We start from the raw sequence: 20,958 nt of genomic DNA on the forward strand, positions 1-20,958 counted from the left end.
ATGACGTCTTACATTGATATAAGACAAGATGCTGGATTATCAAAGCTTTTCGTATATTTCAGTGAGACATCTCAGCTTAACCATATATTTCGCGAATTATTTTATCATCAATTTTATTTTTGTATGCTTTAGATATTTATTGTATTTTAGTGTAGAATAACACCAGGAAAGAGGAAAAAAACATTTTAAGTTAATTAAATTAAACAATTTAATTAATTATACAAAATTTAAATTTTAACTTTTAATTGATATTTACTGCTCCCTACTTTGCTTTAAGTAAAGTAAGAAAAATGAGCCATATTACGAAGACATCAACATGATTTCCCTGACAGGGCCCAGAAACTTCTAGAAAGATCAGTATAACTCGCTTTCTAATGGACTTATTATTGAGAATACTTGTACATTCTGGAATCTCCTATTTTGTAGCCAAAATTGCCGAATGACTGTAAAGTTTGTTGCGAAGGACGGGGGTAATTGATCCAACATCATCCAAACTATCTGTGAAACTGTCTTCCTTATCAGGACAACCACTACGCTGGAAGCAACATTAAAAATTCGTAAAAATATAATCAGTGGAATGGATGAGCTTTTTGATCATGGCACATTTTCTCAGACTGTGAAATAAAAAGGATACAACTATCTCTATTTCATACTCCACATTGATTTTTAAGAAATACATTAGATTTATGACTGTAACTGCCTAAACCCCACCTTCGCACCAGTAAAAAATAACAACAAAAACTAGAATTAACAGTAGAAAATGTTATATTAAAGTTCTAGATTTATATTTCTTGTTGATCCTATGATAAACTACATATTGCTTGCCAACGGATACAAAAACCCTCCGCGCATTTACACATGCGTTAAGATGGGTTTAATCCGTCAAAATAGGAATCAGAGGAAATATGAAAGGTGGACTTAACAATAAAGTAAACTCGGTTTACTCGTGGAATTATGAGGCGTTTGAGCGTTGAGTTGCATTGAGAATCTTTACATGATTAAAAAAAAAAAAAAAAAACTTCGCCTTTTATAATGTAACTATTGTTAATTTTTTCCTCATTTTAATGGACTTTAATAATGTTTTGCCATTCTGTTTTCAATTTCTATATTGTAATTCATTCCTGTAACTTTTCCAGTCAGACATTTCTTTTCTTTTTTTTCTTTTTTTTACTTCTTTTAGTTGCCAGTTTTCTTCTTTTAGTTGCTTCTTTAGTACGCTAGGCTTCTAATACTTTGCATAATATAGTTTTAAGATGGTATCTTAAAAGTGTTAGAGCAAAACTAATCAGGTTAGCCCATTACAAATGCTTAAATATACATAAAGTACTCCTCTGTTACTGAAATATCTATGAAATATTGTGTACTTACTAGCAGGCATCTCTACATTTTAAAGTACAATTTTTCACAATATCACTTGTAAGGGTTCGTTCATCTGCAAAAAAATATAATAAAAATAAATAAATAAATAATAGTTTTGTTAAAATTTAACAAACATTTTGAAATTAACCAAGAAGACATTCAAAAATAAAATCTTTAAAGAAACAATTGCAAATTAAAAATTTCATCTTTGTATTTTAAAGTATTTAAATTAATTATGTTACTATATTTTTTTTAAAAAAATCACTTGACGATTCATTACTCTGCAGTGAATTTAATTAAACAAAGAATAAAAAATTCATGGATTTTAAAGAAATCTTAAATATTAGATGTCAATTGTACTATTTATTTAAAAACTTTTGTTGTTTTTAAAATTTTGTAAATGATATTTTCTGTAAATATTTACAGATGCTAATATAATCGAATATGAACAGTGCAATGACAAATGATTCAAACACTCTCAGTTAGCTGCTGCACATAGATAAAACCCAATCGCTAAGCCTTTTTAGTTCGAAAATAAATCTCAGCTTCTCTCTTTGATCTATTTTATCTGTACTTTAAGTGAATCCTGGTCTTCCTGAAACTTTCTCGCTTAATTTCCAATAAAAATCCCCGACCCTTCTCTGATTTAATATTGTAATTCTTGAATAAGGTTGCGAATGCCTTACTTGGCTTTGGCGAACAATAGTTACGAAACCAGATGTGTAAATCTAGCACATAATGCTAAGGTATTTTGAACGCCTTTTTTTTTCTACCGATAGAAATCAAAATTTGACACACAACTATTGTTGCAGAAGATCACATGTCTAATTTCATTGATTTGAAACGTTGCATTTATCAGTTAGTGTGTTTATACTCATTCGAAAGATAGAGAGATATGCGATCAACACTTTGGCAGATTTGATTCGAAATTTTATGAGAATCTATATTTTATTTGCTAAACGTGTATCAAATGTTACCTGTTTAGCTCTTTATATTTTGTAATTATAGAATTACCTTGCACTCTAACAGCCAAAGAGGCAGACTTTTTTCAGAATGGATTTCTTTCAAAATTTAAAAGAAACTACAAAATGAGTTAAAAGTCCGTATGCCACAACCACATCCGTCTATCCCAAAGCGCGTATGAGTTATTGTGCTCACAGATGAATTGGTAGACATACAGACATAATTCTAAAAAAAAGGTAATTTTCTGAGTCAGAAAAATCTGAAACGCAGAGAATCGTCAAAATCTCGAGTTCCAATTTTTTTTTGACAATTTTAGTACTTTTAAAATCTTTCGTATACGAGAAAAGAAAAGAACAAAAAAAGGGGGGGGGACTGGAAAGGGAAGGAAAGCGCTGCGAAGGATAGATTGGTAACAGTTCACTTAAATTCATCACTTTTATGAGCATTTTGATGGATTTCTTGAGATTTTTAACACATTGCTATTGAAATATATGCAACTTACTTTTGGGACATAGTTGATGCTCATGGGGATAATCTACATTTTTATCGATGCATTGGCCTAATTCCAGAAGTCTATTCAGTTGGCAATATTCCACACACATCTGGAAAATAATATTCATAAAATTATAAAGCCGCATATTTTAATTTAATCAGTTAATGGTACATAATAATTTCATATTAAATACAATTTTAAGCTGAAGTGTGATTCCCATCTCCTTTTGTATTTTACTCCAATTAATTGTAATTTTTAAAAAATGAAATATTAAAAGAACAGATTATCATTTCTTAATGAAATTTATTCAAATCTTCACTTGACACCTTTAATATGTGTAAGGCCAATTTACTTTTGGAATCCATACCATTTCTTAAAAGAACAGAAAGAACCTGTCACTATTTCACATCATTGGGTCTCATTTACCCCTTGCCTGCCGCGGGCGTATATATACGTCTCCCTAAATCAATGTGTTAACTTCCTCTGGCGTATATATATATATATATATATATATATATATATATATATATATATATATATATATATTATATATATATATATATTATATATATATATATGTCGCTCAACTATATACGTATATATATTCGTGGCACTGGGGGCTGAATCTCGCAAGTTATCCTCGGCAGGTAAGGGGTTAATTGTAAGGAGACAGTGTCATCGCGCGAATTAACTCTAGTTATACGCGAAATATAATAGTTCAATAATCATCCTTAACTCCATCAGTACTGAAGGGCATCAAAAGCCTGTTTCGCGAAGCTATGGTAGACGCCCGATGCCTGAAGGTCACTGCAAAATTCCTTCTAAATAACAGTGGCTCATGCTTTTTTTCCTTAGAAAAATTTTCCCAGATTGATTTGGGAACTAAAAAGTTTTCCGAGTCCTCAAAAGATCTCCGAACATACATTTGCTTCAGAAACAACGATAAAGCAGGGTCCTCTTTTGTACATCAATCACTAAAGAATATGTGCTGTCAATGTGGTTTCTGAAGAGAATATATAATTTTTCTAATTTTTGAGAGAGAAACTAGGGTGTTCCAGTATTCTGAAGTATCTTAATTTGAATGATCTTAGAAATGAGAGATCTAAAGCAAACGATTAAAACTTTACTAATAATAGACGTGAATGTATGTATCTCTGTGTGTTGGTATTCTGTAGGATAAGCTTATAGGTGGATCTGTTGAACCACCAAATTATTCTTTGGAAGGTTGGAATAAGAATCAAGGAGAGATTTTTTTTTGAACTTTTAATTATAATTTTAATTAAAAATTAAGCAAATTTGGACATTTTTATGCTATGGTTTCCGAAAAATATTATCACAAAAGACTTTTACACTACCTTAAAATTAAAAAAAATTAGTTTTTCTTTGATATTTGTTTAAATGCATTAAAATTTCTTTTAGAAGAAAATAATACCAAAAATTTTTCCTTCTTGCAAAGAAACTGGAGTCGTATTCGTTGCTGTTATATATACTTCATTCTAGATTTCTTTCCGTTGTTGATAATCAAAGTATGAAGTTGAAATAAAGTAAAGTATATAAAACTTTAATGATTCTACTTTCCAAAATTTTACTTTTAATGAACATGTTCACTGCCAGCAAGAAATTTTTTAGATTAGTTTCATTCCCATTTCAAATTAAGCTTCAAATTTTAGAAGAGATACAAGAATTTAGAATAGATGTGCAAAGCAAAATGAAAGCTTGATTTAAGACCTCTGAAAAAACCCCGTGTTACTTATCTATCAGTTTCAAGTTTCAAAATACTTTGTACAGAAAACGATTAAGACCAAGCCTACAAAGGATTTACTTGAAATTTTTAGCAAACATCAATGCAGCGAACAACTGGTCATGCAAGGCGGCTAGTTATCAATAAAACATAACAAAATGTCAGTATCCTGCATATTATCTATTCAAACATTACCAGTTGCTCCCACTAATCAAAGAACTTTCTCCTACACTAACGCAATAATGCGCCTTTTTTCTGTTTTATAATATAGAGTTAAGAACCGGAGATGTACCTTAGACTTCTCCCCATTAATTTATTGAGCCCAAAAATATGTCGCATATTCACTCCAATGCGACAAAACCAAGTGCCAAATTTCATCTATCTAAGTTAATAAGTTTATGAACAATCAGGTTCGCGTAATCATGAATAAATAAAGGTTGACTCTCTTCATCCAATGCATCTCTTCCAATGCAACTCTCAATCCAATGACTCTCTCAATCCAATGCAACTCTTCAACTCTGTTGATAAAACTATATGGAAAAATAAATTTGCCTTCTCTGAGCCGCTTTTAAATTATCATGCTAATTGGCAGGCTTACGTACAAAGTTTTCCTCTAAAATTTAATAGAAATCTGAAATTTTGATTTTATAACTACATAAAGATTGCCACGTCCACAGATATTCGCACAAATTTAAATCCAACGATATGTTTTTTGGACAAGAGAGAAGCTTACAATTTAGAGATTATTCTAATCTCGAAACTGATTTTTTTTTAAAAAAATTTAATACTTTCTATTTACATTCATTTGACCTCGGCTAAAATTATAAATTCGCTTCAGAACGATCCTGATATAACTTGAAAACGACACATAAATTAAATGAATTAAAATGATGGATTAACAACCTGTATTTTATTTGGTTATTTTATAGCATTATTGGATAACATGCTGAATTCTAAAGATTTAAGTCATTGTGTTTATATGTATGCGAAATAAAAACCGATAGACAGTCAACCCTTTAACGAATTTGATAAGTATTTATATTTTAAATGCTTAACCAGTATACTAAACTTTATTTACCGAGCGCTTTGCGTTTTGAAAGATTCGCTCTGAACGGATATCATTCAAAATTTGATATAAATCTTGAAATTGAGTTGTAATTCCATATGCTAAATTTTCGCCAACTTGTTCGAAATGTTTTTAAATTATCCTATTTGAACACTGACAGACAGACTGACTAATGTAAAAAATGTGTTTTTCGAATTCGTGGAGATCTGAAACGAGGAGATTCGTCAAAATCTCGAGTTCAAATTTTTTCACCGATTACAATACTTTCTCTATACCTCATATACGAGAAATAAAAAGGTGAGCAAATAGTAACAAAACTTTCATTTTTCTTTTTATTTTTCCATTTTCTAGAGGTTATACTGCAAATTAAATGAGCGGAAACTTCTATATTAACCTGTAATTGTCCAACCCAAATCGCACTACTATTGATTTTTTCCCCTACCAAACAAAAAAATCGTTATGATGTTCTCTATACACTTACAGCAGTTCAATTGGAGTTCCCAAATTCAAGATGAATTTCAACTGAAAATCCATTATATATGTAAGCCTAATATTTTTTGGAAAGCAGAAGGCAGTTTCGAAGACAGTGAAGACACTTTGCATTTTTAAGTTCACTTTAATCCATCCCGGGAAGGCATAATTTATTTACAAGAGGAGCGGACAAGGCACGTCCGCTCACAACGCGGCACAAAAGCAGATTAGCGTAAAAAGAGAGAGAAATAAATTATCCCTGGTCTTATATAACATGAGATATTAATAGGAAAAATATTTTTTCACAGTGTCTATATACTATTAAGATTCTGATAGGGATTTCTCACACATGTCAATTCTGATAAGGGAAACACGGGAATCTTTTTTAAAAGAATGTGCTTACTGGACATTTTTCTATCCTATCACGCGGAGCGTGTGAAAGTGCAAATGTAAGTATTTTTGCAAAGGTTCTCTTGAATTAATTAAATAGAAAAAGTGGAAATGGGTCAGGGAATAAGAGAATATTTTAGAATGTACTAAATTAAGATAAAACTTTGAAATTAATTTGGATTAAATTAAGAGTTTTAAATAACACACACACACACACACACACACACACACACACACACACACACACACACACACACACACACACACACACACACACACACACACACACACACACACACACACACACACACACACACACACACACACACACACACACACACACACATATATATATATATATATATATATATATATATATATATATATATATATATATATATATATATATATAGGCTAATGAGATTAAGTCTAATGTCAAGACCTATACGCATCCCCCATTGGTGTGATATGGAATTCTGAAGTCGGAATATACAATTATTCTCTTCACGTAACCAAGTTCAATATTGAGAAGGTCGTCCTCATATAGCCATGCACTGCTTCAAAAACGTAACTTTACTAAGTTACATTTTATAACTAAACCAAATTTTGTAAACGGAATCTGAACAACAAGTATATTTTGAATGATTTGATACGTTAAAATTCATTTACAAATCACAAGTCGATTTTTACATGCAATTGCTTCTATTCTCACCAAATGGTTCAGGGGTCCAGTGCCATTATTGTTCTTCCATATTTCCAAATAATCCAAGCAGTGCGTGTCGTACGGAGAAGGTAGCAGTTCTTGAGTTTGCTGAAAGAAAAGCAAAACGAAAGTTCATTTAGTACTGTTTTTTCATTTCAAAAAAGGAAATGAAGATCTTTATAATCACTTGAAGAAATTTCCAAAAAGAAGAAAGCCAGATACTACATTGTTCTAGTGTTGATAATCAACTCATATTTTCATTCTTTTCATTTTTATAGATTTTAATTTACATTTAACCCTCTCTCCAGGGAGACACCTCAGAAAATGATGATAAGAAACTCCCGGTATGGTGGTTGGTTCTTGTCACTCTACTGAGTATAGTAACAGTGGAGGTCGTCTGCCTCTTATCGATGACGGGATTTACTTCCCACGGGAAGGATTGTATCTTGGCCGGTGAAGGTCCTTAGGACTCAACAATAATTCCTGCCAGTGTTGCATCCTCGGGAACAGTCAATCAGATTTAATCCGAATGTCTTTAATTAGGCGGGCGGTGTTGACTTATGTGATTGCATTTAACACTCTAAACAGCCTAAACAGATTACAACTGGCTCCCGAAAATGCAATGTAAAACTGAAATTGCTAAATTCAGTTCTGTATCTTATAGTGAATAAGTACATGTAATAAGTTAACATATCCATTTATAGGTATTTATTTCCATTAGAATGTATGTTTATGCAAATATTTAATAATTCTAGGCATATTGTATTTTCAAACGCACATATAAAAAAACGAAAAGTTAAATTAAAAAGAAGATTTTTTTCTTCGTGCATATTTTACTTTGATCAAAGCAGTTGAATCAATCCACATTATACCGATAAATCCAAATTCATCTCCAAAAAAGTTGTCTAATAAAAAGAAAGATAGTCTAGTTTTATTATTCAGTACCTGGTAATTAGAACCTAATTGTTCAGATCAAAAGTATCTAAAAATAATGATTGATACTCAGAGAACGTTAGAAGTTTAGTCATAAATTTCAGTTGTATTACTGAACTCAAATTCTTAATTTCTTTTAAGAGTCATTGAACTTCAGAATGAGCATAATGTATAACCAAACGGTAAAAGGGTTGCTTAATGTGTGTACAATTTATCATTTTATTATATTAATTGATGCATAGATACATTGTGTCATATTCTTGCCAATAACTAGCAAAAAAAAAAATCTCATGAGAATTTTCAATTAATAACTTTTAGCTCTGAACAATCAAAATAACTTACCATAGATACATACGCATTATACTGCATTCCTCCTTCCAAAGAGTATCCGTCAGAAAAGGGATTCATCACGGACCTTCGGTCGTGAATTTTCACCTGAATCATCACCGGAATGGAGGACATTACGTATTCTTCTGCCTGGGTGTTTATGTCCAACTCAATGACTGAAAATAAACATGAAACTCTACTGACAAAAAAGATCTTCACGAAGAATAAGGATTTAGCTATTCTTTTCAAACAAATTTTAAAACTCTCCGAGATCTAGCACCATTATTTAAAATTATTCTTATTAATTTACAAATTTCACAATAAACAAAACAAATTAAAAATCACTGCATTTTGAAGCATTTTTTTAAATCAGGAGTAAACATAAAAAAAGCATTACCAATGCAGTTTTCAACAACCAATTATTCTCAAGATCTCAATACCAAAATATAATTATCCAAGTAAAATTTAATATCCTTCTGAAAACTACTACTTGATGATATCCTGTATTGCCTTCAGAAACAACTATATCAGCTACGAGTTATAAAATCCTTAATTTGTCATCAATAACTTCATACGATGTCGCAAAATAAATATTAGTAGCCCTAAATGATCGAAAAATATTACCTAAATAAGCAATAAAAATATAAACTTAAAGTTTGTACTCGTTGTGCAAATATTAAAAACCAGGAGGAACTGTCCCTCCAAAACTTTCTTGCATACTCTCTAATAAATCTGTCAATGTCAGAGAACGCCTTACTTGGCATTTGCGTATAATAGACATATCAATTTTTGGAGCGAATTTAGAAATTTTACTGAATCTATCGTGTCATCCTTGGCGAGTTATTTGGCGATTAATCCCTGACAACCGTTAATAGTAGCCAAAAATAGAATTTTTGTTTTAGACTCGTTATTCTCAACGGATTAAAGCAAAGATTTGACGCAAAACTGCACTTGTTGTCATAAATTCCCATACCAAATTTGATATATTTATATCATTGCTTTTTTTGAATTATTGCTTTTACATGTTTCTGAAAGTACAGACTTATAGATAGTCAACCCTCAGTTGGAATTGGCTCAAAATTTAACAGGTGTCTAACCTATAGATTTCAATTTGTGTATCGAATTTTATCTATCTAGTGCTCTTCTTTTTGTAATCATCGTGTTAACTCATATTCGAACAATCAGACAGACGGACTTCCACAGAACAGATTTTACTCACAAGTTGATAGAAATCTGCAAATTTAATATGCAGACTGTGTACAAGATTTCAACATTCTTGCTGAAAGTGTTTCTGCGTAATCTTTGTCACAGAAAGACAGACAGATGAACATTTTCTAAAAATGTGTTTTTCGAACACAGGGTAGTCTACAATGTGGAGGTTCATCAAAATCTCGAGCTCGAATTTTTTGACGATCACTATACAACGTGTAAGAGGAAGTCAAAAAGTCAAATGCGTTTCACTCTCTTATTTATGTGAAGTAACCATGTAATAATAACGTATATTGATTTGCTCATTTTGAGTATCTCGAGCTATAAGCAGAAAGAAAGTGTCTACACGAATCCAGCATCCCAGGGTTTATATGCATATGGCTCTCCCCAACAATGAAGGAAATATTAAAATTCCAAAAATTTCCAGTGGACATTCTGATTTAACGCAGTATTTATTTAAAAACTAGACTCGAAGAAGAATTTGGAACTATCATATTTATTGAATAATAAAATAGAATACAATCGTATGTAAAAAATACAGTCTATATTTGGCAATGAAAAGAAATGTGATGCTAGAAATATTTATCACTAATATTTATGGTAATTTTGCTTTTAAAATAAATTCGTGTGTTAACAATTCTATATTTTCTTAATTACTCTGCTTTATTTCAATAAACTCGCAGCTTGTATTATCATATAATTATTTTTGCTTTGGGCTAATGTCATTGCTGAAACACCAGACAAGAAAGTTTCATTGGAAAAAAGAGCCCACTGATAACTATTTTAAGACAATCTGTATATGTACTTTTCTAAAGAATATACGTGCAATTTAGATAGTAAATTGAAGGGTTAAGTAGGACACAATAAAAATTGAGTTTCTTTTTTACTTACTGAAAGTATTAGGATACAAAGAATCTTCAGCGTCTGCTTGTCCTACCAACGATTCGATGGTATAACAGCAATTAGGATCGCCTTTGCTGTCCACAACAGGAATTCTGTTATAGGATTTTCTAAAATTAAATGAATGAATCAATGTTTTAATATTATCCATGGATTTTGAAAATTACCAGCGATTATCAGAGCAACAAATATCATAGTATCTTTCCTTTTTTTTACTTCAAAATTGTACCATTTCTCGATTACCGATATTCAAACATCATTACCAAGTTTTGGACAAATTAAAACTCCTGCTTCCCCTCCATACAAATAACTTATGTATCAAATATTTAAATCTATAAACTTCGTGAAAAATTTTCTTTCAAATTTGAAATTCTTTCTGCATATTTTCAATACGATAAAATTTCATCTAAACATGATAAAAGAACTTATAAATGTAGAAATATATATAAAATTTAATTTAATGGGAGAAGTTTTTAATAAAAATGTTTAATACTAGCAGCATTATTAAAAAAATGTTTAGATGATTCATTTATGGGTCCACAGCAAGTTTATGTATAATGTTTACAATTATTGACCTAAAATTGGGCAAATTATGTAATTAATAACAAATTACCATTTAGTGCTTTTCAAATTCGCCATTTTAAACTGCACTCGGATCCCACTTTTCTATGTAAAAAAAGAGTAAATACAATCTATATTCAATTATTCATTAAAATAACTGAATATTCACATGATAATTAATATTTTTTAAATGCAATATTTTTGGAATTTTTTGAATGTTTTGCGAAAACAGTTGAATTTAAAAGGAGTGTGTATATAACTGATTCCATTCACAGTAAGGTTGAATGAATATTGTATCAAGTAAGCAAAGCTGATACAGAGAAAGAGATATCAAATACTCGGTATCAGATTTTTTGGACTTGATTGATACTGATTGGTAATCTTTTCGATCAAGTAATGCTATATCAATCTGATACAAAATATTAGATCGATATAATCTGATTCACCGTCCTAAATCGGCGACGTTATTAATATGTGTGATGTTTTTTTTCTTTTATTTATCTATATATATTTCATACTCTTATATTATTGCCCTTTAAATCATGTAACGGTTGCTCACTCCCTTCATGAATCTCAGCCTTTTCCTATACCAATCATATTAACCAAATCCTTCCTTTCCTCTTTTTACTTATCTTTCAATTAATAAGGCTTTCGATATATCGTCATCAATATCCCTTCCAAAGAAGCAAAATTCCAATTAAGAAATATCTTCGAATAAATATCAGTAAAAGTCTAGGCATAAGTCAAAGTAGGGTTTAATTTTAGTTTAGTTTAGTTATATTAACGTCCCGTTGTAAAGCAACACTAGGGCTATTTTGGGACGTGCCTTGTCATTTTGAGCCGTGGTCAGATGACGAGGACGACACCTGAGCTGGCACCCCCCTCTTCACACCACACCACACCAGAGGGAGGACGTTTGGCCCCAACGGATTTAACGTCAACATACCCCCTTACACGAGGGTTTTTCGGTGAAATCGGGACTTGAACCTAAAACTCACGAGCCGAGACCTCACCAACAGGCCACCGTTGCCCAGTCGAAGTACGGATATCAACCGAAGGACGCCAAAAATGCATCGGCTCTTAACGTTTTAATAAATGCAGGATGCATGTAAATAATCTTGGTACTATTATCTGGTACAATTGCAATAATGGCGACTGCATGCTTGATGTGCTGTCCTTTGTCAAATGCTCTATGAATCCCATCCATGTCTGACTGCAGAGTGCGTAGAGTATTAAATGTAACTTATTGGAATATTTTGATAGAACACAAACTAATCTACCAAATAGTGTCTGATATTTTAGAATTTTAATTAGTGCACTTCAGTATGTACCTGGACGACCCATTTGTCATCTAGGTATTAATTGATATCCTGCATCACTGGATCGTACTGGAGTTGAATATAAAGTTCATTCTCACGGCCTGTTGCTTTTAAGGATATGGTCGTAACCATTTTAGGACCATCCCCGCCTGTGGATGTCAATCGGAAACTTCCCGCAAATTGTCGGTAAGATGAACAGGTAGATGAACGGGTAGCAAGAACGCCCATTTCAAACCAAGTTAGCACATCCAAAAAAACTATCTTATTTCTCCATAAATAGGATTAAGGTCATTGATTATTGATATTTAATTCTTTGACGTCTCTGTGATATATCACGTCTATAACTGGATGTAACTCTAATTTAGCTGAACACGGAAGACAAGAATGCATTTCGACAAAAAGACTTCTCATTTATCCAGTATAGGTCACATTTCCCTGCACTGGTATTAAGTGTCAACTACTAATTGGAGAGAGTCTCTGATGTCTCTTAGGAATATCTGGATTTCTTCGATCAATTCATTATTGTAATCTTCTCTTTTAACTGCTATTGCCATAATCTGAAAGCATTTAAATAACCTACGCTAAACTAAGATCACATGACGTAATTTGCAGAAAAACTTAGTCGCTTGCATATCCATTATCGGTTGGGATCCTTGGATGGAACAATGGTCGTTCTAATAGGTACTCCAATTTCATTTTTGATAACTGAACAGTCTTTGATGTTTTCGTATTTATATTGCTTAATTTAACAGAAAATATTGAATTTTCAACTAGAAATACTTCATTGAGTTGAAAAAATAAAGAAGGAATCAATGCCCAGTGAATGCGGTGTGCACTCTGCCTCATCCTTCCTTTAAACCTCCTTCCCTCGACAAATACGGCTTTTTATTAAAATTAGAATTAGAAGTGTGTTTTAAAAATGATTAAATTAAACTGAAAATGGTCCGAATTTGTTTTTCTGTCTGCAAAAAATATGTCATATCAATTAAAGAATCTTTTGAAAACATTAACAGCATACTTGCATGTGGTATTCTGCCTTCCCAGTTTTATTTCACAATGAGCGATCATCGTTTCGTTGTGGCACTCCTCGTATGTATATTCCCATTTGTATTCCCAGTCCATCAGATCATTCAGATACGCCATCTGGAAGTAGAAACAGATGTGTGAAGAAATGGATGTAGAAAAGTATGACGGGAATTGTTTCTACATATATATATATATATACAGTACACTCCCGATTATCCGCGGAATTGGGTGGCACGGCCGCCGCGGATAACAAAAATCGCGGATAATCCGAAAAAAGCTAAAAACGGGTATAGCAAAAGAGAAAACAGTCATTCCAACTTTGAAAAATCGTTTTATGTACAATAAAACGTAAAATAAACAGCAGGAAATGTTTAACTAACTCTAATATTTTAGTATATCACTCAAAACTAACCTAAAATGCATTTTGTTAATGAAAACAGAAAAGTGTTTTGTATTTACGAGAGGCGTCAAGGATACACAGAAAAATGAATACATATGTACTGTTTTAATACTGTAATTACAAAAGCATAACTGTAAAATTGCGCCTTTTTGAAAAAATCAGTAAAAAAAAAAAAAAAAAAAAACTTTGTGCGGCAGGCACGGGTAATCGGGAGTCTACTGTGTATATATATATATATATATATAAATTCAAACCTTTGCAAAGTTAAATATTCTTGAATCTGTTTCTACAATATTTAAGAATAATTAGACATTTAGATATATACTATAATCTTTCAATATCTTGTACTTTTAAAGGCGGTATTTAAAATTAAATTTATTTTCTACTAGCCTAAGACCTATCAAAAATAATTCATTTTCTAAGATCTTGTCACTCATAGCTTCCAATGAAGAGTTGACACGTAATTTTTTTATCATCACCGTCTCAAATATTATTTAGGTGTTTGTGGCAATTCCGTCAACAGAGCTGAAAATATTAATAAAAAAAAATTTCAATGTTATAGGGTGATTGTCTTTTAAAATGATACTTATTCAAAAAAAAATCCTCACAAAGAAAGGATTCCAGAACAGTTTACTGAACCCGTAATTGGAGACGGGAGTCAAAATGATCGGCGTTGTTCATTAGCTCTGATTATCACGTGATATTTTGTCCTTAAATACTATCATTTCCTCAGTACCTTCAAGTTGTTCTTTCGGCAGTATGTTGGCAAAAGTCTAAATATGAACACGTGCGTATAACCGAGTTATTCTTTTTCAAAATTTTTGTTGTTATTTATGGAGTCACTGACTCCATGTCTCTGAAACTGTTTTTAATTTGAATAATGCAAAAAAATAAAGAAATAAAATAATATTTTAAAATATTGTATTCTTCATTTTTGTTTGTTAAATTCTAACAGTTACTAACATTAGTGTAATTCTGTAATATCTAAACGAAGTAAATACTTATTAAAAGATTGTTTAGGTTTTTCTTTTAATTTCTTACCAACATTTAATAGTACGAAATTTAACATTTTTAATAATTTTGGTAGTTGCATGATTTCTAGAATTCATTGTGTTTCCAAAATAAATTCCAATGCTTTTTACAAAAGACAAAAAAGAAAAATAACAATTGAGACATTTTGACTCCATATCTCTGGCCGCGTGAAGCAATTCATGTCTCCAGTTACGAGGTAAGGTAAATACATACTATATTGTTTATTTTCAAAAAATGTGACTTTTGGTAGGTAACGATGACTAGGTAAAAATTAATGTTTTACATGCAATTTTATAGTTAAATTTATCTACTTAGCAGGAAAATTTTACTTTTCATTGCAAAGAATACAATGTGTATTTCTTTTAAAGTAAGGAAGTACTAAAAATGAAATTAGATTTTTCGTAATGAAATTTAATCTTGTATTCCGAATAAAAAAAATGATTTGGTGTTATAATTTTTGAAGAATAAATTTTATAATTTTTTTATATAAATGGGTCATTATGTGTGTAATTAAAATAAATTCAAAACACGCATTGTGTGACCATATTATTACCTGCATTTTTGCAAAACTAATGCTCTGTTTCATCTGTAAAATTCAATCTAAACATTATAACCAGAATCAATTGTAGAGATATGAAAGGATGATGAATTTTTCACTGTACTATAATATAATACCACATGTAAGGAAAAAATAATCATTTAAAGAAGATATGCATTCCAACTTTTTTCTTTTTTTCATTCAGTATTCAAATTTAGCTAACTCAATAGCCTCACTTTAGTTGAAAATTATGAAACAAAATTGATCGTGCAATGAATAATGTACAATATTGTAATATTTCTCAATAATCCTGTTACTTGAAATCACCCAAGAAAATAGTTAAAAATATTTAAACGAATTTCTGTTGAGTTTTGGTTGTAGATTATTCTTCGGTGCTTTTTTATTAACTGATTTATTGACACTATAAAGCTGTCTCTGAGACTCACTGTAATGCTTTTATGTGATATCAAAATTTTATCAGCAGTAACATTTATACAATAATGTTATATATAAACAGAAATTTATTGTTTATATTTCTTTAACCACTTAACTACAAAATTTATTTTCTAAAGTGACACAAGTCCTCTTTTTTTTAAATCAAACGTTGACGCATATACAAGTCGAACACAATATAAAGGGTTAAATAACAAATTTGACAGAAAATCATAATAAAGCAAATAAGATTTCATTTTTATTAGATAAAAAATTACACTTCGACAACTATAAAATGAAGATTTGGAGTGACGTATATATACATCGAACACACTTAATTGTTTGATTTGAAATGCACGGTATTTCGAATTTCCAAGTAATATAATGTTAGAATATCGTTTGTCATTCGAATTTATCTTGTTATTATTTATTTTAAAATCGGAATTTAAAATTGAAAAATCTAATTTACTTCTGAATCGTTTTCTTTAATAAATATTAGATAAAGATTATCAATAATGAATTATTTTTAAAGTTCTTAATTCCCAGAGAGAATATTGTGTTTTACTATATGTTTAAACAAAAAAACCAATAAAAAAATTTTTCACCTTTATAATAATAATAAAAAAAAAAAAACTATGAACACGTTAGATGCAATTCGCATTACTTATACATAAAAATTATTTTACATTTGTTACATTCAAATTACTGTATATTGTTAAAATTACTTTTTATTTGTTGCAATTTTTAAAAATAATTATCATTACTTTATCGACCAAAATAACTTAGCATTTTATTTGTTAATTATGTACTTATTCATAAAATCTGTTAAAAATAAATATCTAGCCAAATTTTTAATTTAATTTTTTTTAACATTCAGTTTAGACCTAATTTATCTCAGTTAGTATTTTTGAGAAAGTCGAAATTTTATTGCAAATCTGTTAGTTTCGAATAAGCCATAAATCTTTATACTTCCTTTCACTCAATGTTAAATTTAGTTCAACTTACCCCAGTAAAGGCTTTTTTAGGATCCATATGAGGGCAATACTGTGGATAAATTTTGCAGAACTCATCAGAATTCAAAAACACGCATTCGTTGTCGGGTAGAGTGCATATAAAAGTTCTTCGTTTCCTAGAAAGTAAAAATCAGATTTTACTTCACATTGGAACATTTAGATCCTCTTATACAAGGGGTGATCCAAAAAAAAAAAAGTTTACAAGGCAAAGGAAAAATGCTTTATTAACAACAGACTCAGGATACAAATGGTAATTAAGAGACATATGTGGCGGCCACTTCTCTACATAATCACCAAACCTGTTGAGGCATTTATCACTCCGCTGGACCAATTTGTTTAATCTGTCTTCGTAATAATCAGGTCCTTGGCTATTGAGCCAATTCTCGGCCTCTTTTTGAGCATCACCGTCTGATATGAGCCTTATTTCTGATAAGTGTTTCTTCAATGCCGGGAAAAGGAAATATTCACTGGGAGACAAATCGGGGCTGTGTGGGCGGTGAATCCAGCATTTTTACAGAATATAGTGAACTACGATTAATACAGAATTGTTAGAAAATAGAATATGTATTTGGACACCATTTTTTCTGACTAACTTACAACAGTATTTAACCTGTAATCACATTTCATTTGTTCCAGTCGTTGCGCTTTGGAATTATCATGCTAATATACAGATCAATGGATGGCCAATTTTCCGTGTCTGTCTCAAGATCCATATGAGCTATCTTGTTACGACAGCTCATACGGATCTCGAGACAGACACATTTTCCCCCTTTTCCCCTCTCTTCTGGTTTTCCGGGGTTCTTTAATGTCTGTTCATTTTATAGACAATTTGCGGGAAGCTCCAGATCGACGATCCACAGGCGGGGCTGTTCCTACAATGAGTCAGGTGGAAAATTTACGACCATATCCGTAAAGGAACGGGGCTTTTAACTGATGAAGTTAAGAATTTGGTGTCGATAATACAAGTTTTTACTCAACTTTTCTCAAATTAAAAGGGGAAAGTGTAATATGTGTATTAATACATTTAGCATAATACTATACATTCCTCATTTTGCTATTGCTCACCTGTTATAATTGCATATAGTCACAGCTGGCTGGACTATCTCATAAGGATTAGTAACATACACATTGACAACCGTTGGGTAGGCCCAGTACATCCCCAGGAAATTCATCGTCTGGTAGAAAAATCCGATGAGGCACATGATGAAGACTATGATCTTGATGATCCTCTTCGTCCAGCTCTTATTTGCCGCTATCTCAGGAATGCTGGTGATGAGAGACGTCTTCAAGATGCTTTTCAAGTAGAGACCGAAAGACTGGTATTTATAGTGATTGATCTTGAAAATGGACCTCTTTTTTTCTCGAAGCATTTTGTCTCCATTCTGAATAAATTCAATGAAAAGAGTTTTTTTTATGTATTAAAATATCCCCCTTAATATTATCCTTAATATATTAAAAAGCAGCATTCTTTATTTTAATTGTTTTGTTTTTAATTCCTAATTTATATTTCAATATTAAAGAAATTGATTAATTTTTTTTTCTTGCAATCCCAAAATTAACGCATGATTTGAATTTGGCAGTATTCGGACAGTTAAGTGTTGGGAACCCTATTAAAAAAATCGTTTGGCAGCTGATAGTCTAGGGTTAGTAAAAATGGAGCGTTACACGATAGAACATGTTTTATTTGGTGAATAATGCTTGAAAAATAATGAAAGTCTTGCGGCCACAGTTCGAAAAATTGTGTGATTTATCACTATTGGATTTCTTTTTATAGGATTATTTGAAGCCAAAGGTCTATATCAACAAGCAAGCGTGCATTGAAGGAGTAAATTCAATGCTGTATCAATGAAATTCGGCCACATTTATGCAAAATGGCCGTGGGAAATTTCGGCAAAAGAATGCGTTTGTGCCAACAAAGTCATGGAGTCTATTTGCCCTATGTATTATTCCATACATAATCCTATCCTTTATACTTTACGATTCAATAAAAGTATAAGAGTAAAACAATTTAAAGAAAAAAAGAACTGTGTTTTTTATTTAATACAAATCTTGCGTTAACACATTGTTCTATCGTGTAACGGCCATTTTTACTAACCTTAAACTATCAGCTATCAAATAGTTTTTTTAATAGGGTTGCCAACATTTTACTGCAAAAATGGTATCAAATTCACATCTTGCGTTGATTTTGGAACACTCTTTACAACTAGGTGGTGCCAAATATATGTAATGAAAATTTATTTCACTTAAATGATTAACTGATAATTAAATTCTGAAAATATTAAATGAGTGCACTTTCATCCAGGACACACTGGAGTAAAAAAAAAATTCAAAAAGCATAAAGTTCTTGAACCTATGGTACACAAAAACATGACGAAGCTCAAGTAATTAAAAATGTAATTAATAATAATAGGATTTTCTTCCACCTCAGTTCAAGAAAAAGGTGAGAGTAGATTAAGACATAATAATTGGTTGATAGTTGACTGTCAATAACCCATCCATTTTATTGTATAATTATGCAAGTCATATTTTTAAAATAATCTTTAGTTTTACAAATATAATTGCTTTTTCTATCCTTTTCTTTTATTCTCTTTTTGTTAACGATTTTCCAGAGGATTCTCACAAAACTCTTAACTTCAACACTTTCCTTTAAAACACGTTTAAAAGCACATATGAATAATTGATTTTCACAAAAAATGAAATGTTAGCTTTCATAATAGATAATATAAAATTATTTCAATATTATTTTCATTTTTTATGCTTTTTTTACTACTGTAGAAAGAAAGCAGAATAAAATGTTAACTCGAGTCGTTTTAATATTCAATTGCAATAAGGTTTTAAAATTATTTATAAGATTTATTTTGTTCTATTGGACAGTTGAGGGGGCAAAGAGGAAATATAATGATAAGGGTACTCAAAAATAAAAAGTCTAATCAAGAATTCTGATAGTAAAAAAATGTTAAAAAAATGCTGCTTTAGCATACCATGCAATGATTTTTTAAAAAATCGGTTGCAAATTTCATCTTTTGCAAATATGAAACAAATCGAGTTAAATAAAACTGAATAAAATTATTAAAAATGTTTTTTTTTTGTCTTTGTATGTTGCGGATTTTTATTACGAAATTTTTAAAGACAATCTTATCATTATTGTTCTTACCTTTAATTCTTGTGGTTGTTTCTTTCTAAATGAACCGTATCTCGCCCACTCGTTATTTTCCATATCGCACAAGAAGGAATTCCTTTCTTTCAAGGCTGAATTTAGAACTAGGAAAACTAAATACAAATTTAAATAGTAAATAATCCTATTAACTATTTGTGTTTCTTATGACGAAGTTCATTGCCATTATGGTATTTTTTATGTACTCTATTTCGACTTTTCGCGACTAAAATCTGCATAAATCTGGAAACTTACATTGCTCATTTTTATGAAATAACTAGCCGCCTTTAGTGATCAGCTGGTTGCGAATAAAGATTTTCAATAAGGGCTTTATGAAAAGCTTAGCTTTAATAGTTATCTCAGCAAAATATTTTTAAAATTCCAATTTTGATAAACGTGTAATTTGCATTATTTTAGATACTTAATATTTGTTCTATTCGTTGTTCTATTATCTTCACTTTTCTCTCTATTTATCACTTCGCCAAAAAGTTGAGCTTTAATATGAAATGGAAAAGATAAAACATACCTAACTAGTGATTAACAACTGACTAGAGTCAGTAATACCCTAGTAATGCAAAAATACAGAACTTAGTAATTCAGAAAACAGCATGTTTTAACAAGAAACCTACTCAATATACAAACAGAACTCAGGTCCTTATACCTTGGCTATTGACAATGGAACAAAACCCTGGGATGAAACATTTATATTAAAAATGAAAATAATCAAAATTTTATTATAACTATGAAAAGTATAGTAGTAAAATTTGCCTAAAAATATTTCAACATACAATACTCATATCTTTTTATCTTGATTGTAGACAATGGGATAAAAAGCCAGGGCTAAGATACTTATGGTCAAAAGGAAAATTATCCGAATTTCTTTATAACAAGGAAAAGTATACTTGTAAAAGTTGCCTAAAAATATTTC

General features: G+C 30.7%; 1 protein-coding gene across 1 annotated transcript; it reads right to left on the reverse strand.

The window, feature by feature from the left end:
• Window positions 1–415: 415 nt before the first annotated feature.
• On the reverse strand, window positions 416–20,093 carry LOC129987575 (uncharacterized). Its single transcript, XM_056095539.1, has 10 exons — window positions 20,031–20,093; window positions 17,942–18,258; window positions 16,869–16,992; window positions 13,454–13,578; window positions 10,547–10,665; window positions 8,462–8,622; window positions 7,196–7,294; window positions 2,825–2,924; window positions 1,369–1,432; window positions 416–530 (listed from the first exon to the last, which is right to left on the reverse strand). Exons 1-10 carry the CDS (start codon window positions 20,091–20,093, stop codon window positions 416–418), a joined length of 1,287 nt encoding a protein of 428 aa, XP_055951514.1.
• Window positions 20,094–20,958: the final 865 nt, after the last annotated feature.

The sequence above is a fragment of the Argiope bruennichi genome, chromosome 10 (genome assembly GCF_947563725.1).
Source record: "Argiope bruennichi chromosome 10, qqArgBrue1.1, whole genome shotgun sequence".
In the NCBI taxonomy this organism is placed as follows: Eukaryota; Metazoa; Arthropoda; class Arachnida; order Araneae; family Araneidae; genus Argiope; species Argiope bruennichi.

Excerpts from the sequence above, each read along its gene's own strand:
- LOC129987575 (XM_056095539.1), bottom strand. The coding sequence starts at position 20,093 with ATGGAAAATAACGAGTGGGCGAGATACGGTTCATTTAGAAAGAAACAA. Across the intron at positions 7,295-8,461 it reads ATAATGCGTATGTATCTATG|CAAACTCAAGAACTGCTACC; the intron begins GTAAGTTATTTT and ends CTTTTCTTTCAG. Across the intron at positions 531-1,368 it reads AAATGTAGAGATGCCTGCTA|TGGTTGTCCTGATAAGGAAG; the intron begins GTAAGTACACAA and ends CTTCCAGCGTAG.